This window comes from Siphateles boraxobius, unplaced genomic scaffold (assembly GCF_051911475.1).
Source record: "Siphateles boraxobius isolate OS27281-9 unplaced genomic scaffold, OSU_SipBor_1 9, whole genome shotgun sequence".
Lineage (NCBI taxonomy): Eukaryota > Metazoa > Chordata > Actinopteri > Cypriniformes > Leuciscidae > Siphateles > Siphateles boraxobius.
The window spans coordinates 23,399,844-23,407,391 of NW_027509219.1; the positions used below are offsets into that span (position 1 = coordinate 23,399,844).

Sequence of the window (7,548 nt, forward strand, 5' to 3'; positions counted from 1 at the left end):
TTATAAGATAAGTTTTTGGGAATAGAAAATATTCTTATCTTTTTTCTTAAGTTAGAAAATAAGAAGAAATTGGCAGTTGAGATAAATGTTATTCTTAAGAGTGATTAGTGAATCCGGCCCCAGTGCACAAGAATAAAAGTGAAAGTGATGAAAGCAAGCAAAGAACTGTTCTAATTTTATGTAATCTTACCTGAGCATTCCAATACGCAAATATTTTCTTAACCGAATGAGCTGCCTGGAATTAAGAAATGGATCAGCATGATTGATATTCAAAATGGTAAGCAAGTGCTGCTTTTTTACGGTTTGTATATCCCTTTTTGAATGACAAATAAAGATTTTTGATACCTGCTGATATAGACAGTCATTTCCTTACAAGCAGGTGCAGAACACACATGCTAGTTGGCAGTGGCCTGTAGTCCTTTTGGTGTGATGTTCAAGCACAGCTTTTTGGCCCAGACGCAGCCAATGTGAGGCGACAACACAGTCGGCTTTTGTCGTGTCACGGCCTTAATACTGTATCACACAATGGACAATGCAAACATCTTGACTTTGGCCACCTATTCCCATTATGTAATAACTACCCAGTATTTTTTAAATCTTTCTTTTCTCAATGTTTAATCAGGTTGCCAAGAGTTAAGACATATTAACGTAAATACAAAATAAAAAATTTTTTATTTTATATGGTATTTATATTTTTACTTTTATATGGTTTCTGAACACAGCCAATGTCGAGTTGAGTGCCGTGAAGTTTAGTTTCGACGTTTATGTAGAAAATTTGAACACATTGTTCGTTGTAAACGGATCACCAAGGGAGGTTTTGGAAAATGTTTTCTCCATGGCCGTTGACCCTGACCTTGCTGTGCTTGGTTGGGTGCAGGAAAGCGAGGCCGTAGAAACAGTGTTGGCTCTTTGGATAGTACCATTGAAGTAAGTCGGACAAACCTACTAACTGCTCGTAATCACGTTGAAATGGAATGATTTTGTGTTGCAGTTTTCTCAATACTGTATTTAACAAAAACGGCTTTGCATGAATTTGTGATTTTTGTTTGGTGAAGTGCAGCATGTTTTATTCCGTATTGTGTAAAAACAGTAATCTGTGTTTGCTTTGCATGCAGCATGTCTAATAGGTTATGCCTGGTGCATTTGCTACTAAATACTACTAACTAATGCATTGCTCTGGTAAAATAACGCCTCAATCAGTGTTTGAGGATTGCTTCTGTTTTAAGGTTCAGATACATGTTTTGACTGCGTAAAATGAGTGAGGCGCTCTAATAAGGAAGCTTTAGTTTGTTATATATACTGTATAGTCAATCATCACAAACATCTGACTGCATTGTGATTTGTTTAATGTGACACTGAAATTTCTAACTTTTTCAAGATGTTTAAGGCTGTTTATATTTAATGCTGAAAGGCTTTTTGGTTTTCTGCTGTCCATTTTCTTGCTCGTAATTAAAATTAAGCATGTTCTGATATTAAAATTCTGGCTGACAATTATTTCGTGTATTATAAATTCTATAATAAATTAAAGCAATTAGTCAGTCAGCCAGAACCCATATCACCCTGTAGCCCAAGACTGTTGGCCCACTGAAGCTAAGCAGGGTTGAGCCTGGTCAGTCCCTGGATGGGAGACCTCCTGGGAAAACCAGGTTGCTGCTGGAAGAGATGTTAGTGAGGCCAGCAGGGGGTGCTCAGCTCACCCTGTGGTCTGTGTGGGTCCTAACGCCCCAGTAGTGATGGGGACACTATACTGTGAAAAAGCACCGTCCTTCGCGTGAGACGTTAAACCGAGGTCCTGACTCTCTGTGGTCACAAAAAATCCCAGGATGACTTTCAAACGAGTAGGGATGTAACTCCGCCATCCTGGCCAAATTTGCCCAGTGGCCTCTGTCCATCACGGCCTCCTAATCATCCCCATATATATATATATACATACTAATTGGCTTCATCATTCTCTCTCCTCTCCACCAATAAGCTGGTGTGTGGTGGGTGTTCTGGTGCAATATGGCTGCCGTTGCATCATCCTGCACATTGGTGGTGGTTGAGGAGATTCCCCCTTCTATGTAAAGCACTTTGAGTGCAGAGAAAAGTGCTATATAAAATGTAAGGAATTATTATTATTATTATTAAAATTTATACATTTTTAATTCTACAAGTGAATTCATCCATCACAACGTTATAAGATTTGCTAAAGATTACATTTAAAAATAATAATGTAATAAGTATTCAATAAATGTAGTCTTTAATCTAGTAAATCTCAAAATAAATATTATTTTTATACTGTACATTATGGTTGTCAAAAGTACCAGTACTTCAGTACCACATTGGTACTGAAATTTAAAAAATTAGACGATACCAGCATTTCTGCTATACTGGTAGTACCGAGTACTGTGTATATTCGCTTTCTAACGCTCCCATGTGTATCTGTGTAAGCGGTCTGTGAAGAGCGGCAAAGGTTTCTATTTACAACGTCTTTTTGAAACACAGAATCACAGACATATCTGTTGAGTGTGTGAACGCAAGGGCCAATCAGAGGTGTTTTACTTAGTCAGAATCCTCCCAACACCGCTCAAAACACACCGGAGTTCGCAAATCCTTTCATTATTATTAAAGTGTAGATCTGAGTGAGCAGGTGCTGAACTTACCCCAAGTGATTGACAGCTTGAATGATTATAAAGGGAGCACCCTTTGCTCGCTTTCTGTTTACAATTTGAATAAAAGTTTTATTTTCCTGCTGCTCAGTACACTGCAAAGTTTCTGTCCTTCATTTTATTACAAATAGTTCACTTGATCTTTTTATAAACAATGTGTACATTAAAAGTTTACATGCTGTTTAAATGTATTATTCACTAAAATACTAATCATCTACTAATTATTTAATAAAAAACTAATTTAATTTAATTAATATTTTTATTGTCAAATAGTAGTAATAGTATTGGTACCGACCATTGGTACCAAATAGTAATGGTATTGGTACCGACTACTGTAATTTTGGTACCGTGACAACCCTAGTGTACATTATGACACTAAAATTAACTTGTTTCAATGTTTTTTGTTTGTTTGTTTTTATTTCGAAAAGAAATAGTATAGCATTTTAAAATCTGGTATTAATTGGTTATGTGCTCAAACATAAATCATTACTGCTTATCCGTATTGGCCAGAATTTTAATATCAGTGTATTGAAAAAAAAACATGCAGTATTTATTTGACGAAGTAAATGGGGCATGTCTGTCACTCATTAGTAGCAACTCCATCCCCTCAGATTTTCAGTGCAATGACTGTCTGGCTTTGTGTGTTTTTGCGCACTATAGGGATCCATCATTAACAGTCCTCAGCCGCATCAGCGTTTGCCCATGGGGGGCGCTGTTCCCAGCTGCTACGGGCTGGAAGACTACCGGCCTCACCGCCCCATCCTGAGCCCCGGAGTAGGGGTGGGGGGTGGGCCGGGGCAGCTTCACAATGCCGTAGGCAATATAGGGGGGGTCCCTGGCATCAACGATCGAGGTGGGGGGCCAGGGAGCAGTTCTGGAGGGAGCAATTCCGGTTCCTTCCTGGGCTCCCTGTTTGGGAGCAAGCGCGCCAAACCCCCTGCTCCCCTTATTCCCCCCGGGCCACATTACCCGGCCCCCGTGCCACCTCCTACTACAGGAGGACCGCCGCCTCCGTCCCCCTCCGCCCTCAGCCAGTCAGACCCCGGTGGGCCTTCCAAGATCCAAGCGCTGCACGCTCAGTACTGTCACAACAACTTTGGGCAGCCTCCGCCCCCCTACCACCATCATCATCGGTATCACGTGCAGGTCGCCACCCCTGGCCACCCACCCATCCATCACACCCTACAACGAGGGTCCCTCCCACGACGTGGGCCGCCCGCTCCTTCACACGCCCAGCTCCAGCAGCAACTATCCCATCATGCTATGCAGCAAGGCCGTTACGGCAATATGGCATGCACTCCACCGCCTCTGTCCCCGCATTCGCCCCATTCGCCCATCGCCCCTTTCAACTTCTACCACGTGCACCCCAATACCATACGGCACGTACGGGTGCCCGGTCCTTCCGGCAAGCTTCCTCTTACTCTGTCTCACTCTCAGCCCCACCCTCACGCCCACTCCCACGTTCACTCTCATACCCACAGCCATCCTGTCCACGCCCACAGCCCTCACCCCTTACTGCATCACTCCGCCCATCAAACTCATTTCGTTTTCTCGCCGCCCCCTCAAGCACCATCCGCCATCACCGCCCGGCACATATCCCAGGGCCCCGCCCACTACATACCACAGTACCCGCCCCTTTCCTCCATCCCACCTCCTCCACCACATTCCCCATTACCTCCTCCATCACCACATACCCCTCTCACCCCTCTTACCCCGCTCTCCCCACTAGCCCCTCAGCTCCCGGGACCCATGGGGGTGCTGTCGGGCGGCCCAGGGGGCGGAGGTGGAGGCGGAGCCAGCAACAGCAGCACGGTCGGCAGCTCCAAGTCCAAACCTATCAACCGTATCAGCACGGTGGTGTGAGGGTGAGCCACGGCAGAGGGCACAGAGTCTCAACGCGGAGAAGTCGGACCCCAGGCAAGAGGAAGCATACCATTCTCAGACTCTGTTACTTCCACATCCGCTTCCCTCACGTGTAGAGTGGGAAACCTGGCGTGCTACATGCTCATTGCTAGCCTGAACAGCCTCTTGCTGTCCGCCGCCATACAAAACAAAGGCTGTGTGGCAGCATAAAATCTCCGACTGAAGATCTGAGGAGCCTAATGGAGACAATGGTGAAGCAGATGAAGTGTTTGTAAGAGTTTGAGTTGAATTTGACCTGCACTGCTGCCAAAGGAAAAAGCTACAGGGGGAAAGGGGGTGCCAACTTAAATCAGACTAATGAATTTAAGATTCAGTTTAAGAAGACGATGATGGTGAACTCTTCAAACACTCAACATGGATGCATAACCTGACAGATGAGTGCAAAATATTAAAGAAACTGAACTTTTTTTTCATTTGTAGTCTTTTCAGTTTTCATGTGTCTCAGAAGACAATCATTTCAGGGTCAGTAAGAAAATGTTTGCTCGATACATTCCTCAAAATTGTCAATCGTATTCCTCAGCGTGTAAAAAGGGCCAGCATGCACTTAGGAGGGATGCCAAACACTATATTTTGATTCTTTTAAACTTTTATCTTGACTTGTGAGTGAAGGGACGGGGTGGGAATTGCTGGGAAAACTTCACTTAAATCTACATGGTAAAAAAATGTATCACTATTTTGGAACTATTTGAAACATTTTTTTGCTTTTAGTTTTTGTCTTGAAGAGGCTGGGCATCAGGTTTGCAATAAGTCAGCCATAACAGTAAAAAAACTTTTTGAAGACCTCAGTGAAGTTATTATGTCATTTGCGCCTTTCATTTATTAAACAGAATGTGTAGAAAGAGATTTAAATTGTTTGGTAGATATTTCATTTTTCTATTATATAAGACAATTAAGTCTAACCTAGAATAACAAAACAAACCTATATGTAACAGACAAAAGAGGCATAACTAATAACGACCAATATTCAAGACATGGATAGAAAAATCAGCACTGCATTTATTTCCTGCCACCTGTTACTTTAGCATCTCTCCTTCCCTTTTTAGCGTTGACGTTTCACTATTATTTTTGTCTTTTTATTTAAACAATCTCACCTGACCAATGAAACATTTATATTTGGCAATTCATAACATAACCTTAGTGCCTACTGTAAAGGTTTGTCATTGGCGGTTCGGTAAAAGTAGTTACATTGTGATACACCTGGATATTTTCTCTGGATGACCTGTTGAAGGAGCAGGATGTTCGTAGAGAGTGTCATTGAAACTTTGAAATGAGTTAAGTATTTCTGGACTTACAGTTAAAATGTGTTACAGATATCTTAAATATTGAGAAGTAACTGCATTCTAAAGAAAATCTGTATATGGGTGATTTTAATGGGTGAATTTATTACTATTATGATGTCAAATACTACTGATATAATTCTTGCTTTTTTTGGTGTAAAAGCTACTGCTAATATGATACATGGTTATGTTTTAGCAGAGTGACGTGCTGAGTGTTTTCTAAGAGCTTTTTTTAGACAGACCAACAGGCTAGGTTTTTTTTTTTTTCAATTAATGTTTATCCAACTAATTGGACTGCTGATTTCAGGTAATGTTTTGCAGCAAGTTTATAAAACTATATTATCCACATAAATGCTATATGATCCATGTAAAACTTATTGTTGCCAGAAGCCATACACACTTGAGCAACTTGCTCTTTTAATATTGTGAATTTTGCTGAGTTGCATGTCCAATGTCAGTGCCCTCTTATTTTTTATATGAAAGTGTGTTTAGAGGACTTCAATCCATGCACGCACACTCATTTACACTGAGAGAGTGTAAAAGCATCTTTAATTGTGAAGATCTTTTTGCTAAAAGTTTCTGGTTTTGCACATACACAAGTTAAAAATCATCAGTGCCTAGGATCCAAAGTTCCTATACCATCTGCATCCCTCCAAACAGTCCCTATCTCATTCTATTTCTACTTGCCCCCTCGACAACCAAAATGGGCCGTTCTCTCTCCATTAAGCAGAATAATTCAAAGTATTACATTAGTGATGTTTGTGTTGAGGAGTTATTTTTATACTTGTAAAATTAAAGTCCTATAAAGATGAAAACATCCTTAATAAGAATATTAATCTCTGCTGCTAGGCCCAGCCCTTTATTTCTTTTATTATTATTTTCATTGCCTGTATAAAATACATTTAGTCAAATTATAATACTGTTTATTCAGGTAATTGATTCCAGAACTTCAAATCTGCTAGCATTATCCATAACTGGAAACCTTAAGGCCCTTGTAGACAAACAGGAACTACATGTCCCTGTTCATAAGCTGTGGCGTGATCTGATTTTAGAGGGCCGTTCAATACATTACACATTTTTGTCCTATGGGTGGTTTTGGTTCTCTCTAACTCTAACGCTTTGCTCTTGTGCTTGTATTAAGAGTCCTGAGTGCTGGGGCATGCTGAGCTCAAACACAAATAAAGCAGAGATGTATGAGGTAAAAAAAAAAGATCCATTAGTTTTTTGAGATGCGTGTTCTGGTTTCTGACACGCTAATGTCTTGCGCCACCGTGCCCTGTGTTGCATGTCTGCACTTAGCTGAATGATGCTGTATAAAACTGAATGTATATATTAGCTGATATAATTATGCCATATTTACTCTGCACTGGACTGAGGAATCAATATCTGGCTGGGAATGGGAACACGAACCATTGTTTACATTTTAAGGACCTGGGGATGGGGGGGTGGGGGGATGGAACAAATTGTAATTGTAAAATTGTATCAGTATGTGTGTGTAAGAGCAGTTCCTATATTTAAAATGATTAATTGTATGAAGTTTTATTTGTATATATGTATGAGGTTTCGATGCAAAACTAATTAAGAGAAATTATGTGATAATTTATTGCTCTCATTCTATAAAACATGTTCTTGCTGTTGGAAAGTTGTTTTTTTATTAATATTATTTTTTAAATATTTTTGAGTGACTGTTTGGCTGTGTG

The 7,548-nt window shown here is 40.7% G+C and overlaps 1 protein-coding gene across 11 annotated transcripts in view; it reads left to right on the top strand.

Moving 5' to 3' along the window:
* Positions 1-7,548, top strand: part of iqsec2a (IQ motif and Sec7 domain ArfGEF 2a) — a 113,067-nt gene that overhangs the window by 77,742 nt on the left and 27,777 nt on the right. For 6 of the 11 annotated variants that reach the window (XM_077223995.1, XM_077223996.1, XM_077223997.1 and 3 more), the window contains 2 exons: positions 878-927; positions 3,309-7,490. The exons of 4 other annotated variants lie outside the window; for them this stretch is intronic. In XM_077223995.1, coding sequence (XP_077080110.1) covers positions 878-927; positions 3,309-4,511 — 1,253 coding nt within the window. In that variant the 3' untranslated portion in view covers positions 4,512-7,490. Of the gene's footprint in view, positions 1-877; positions 928-3,308; positions 7,491-7,548 lie in introns of those variants that run through there. One more of the 11 variants, XM_077224002.1, reaches the window with a different exon arrangement.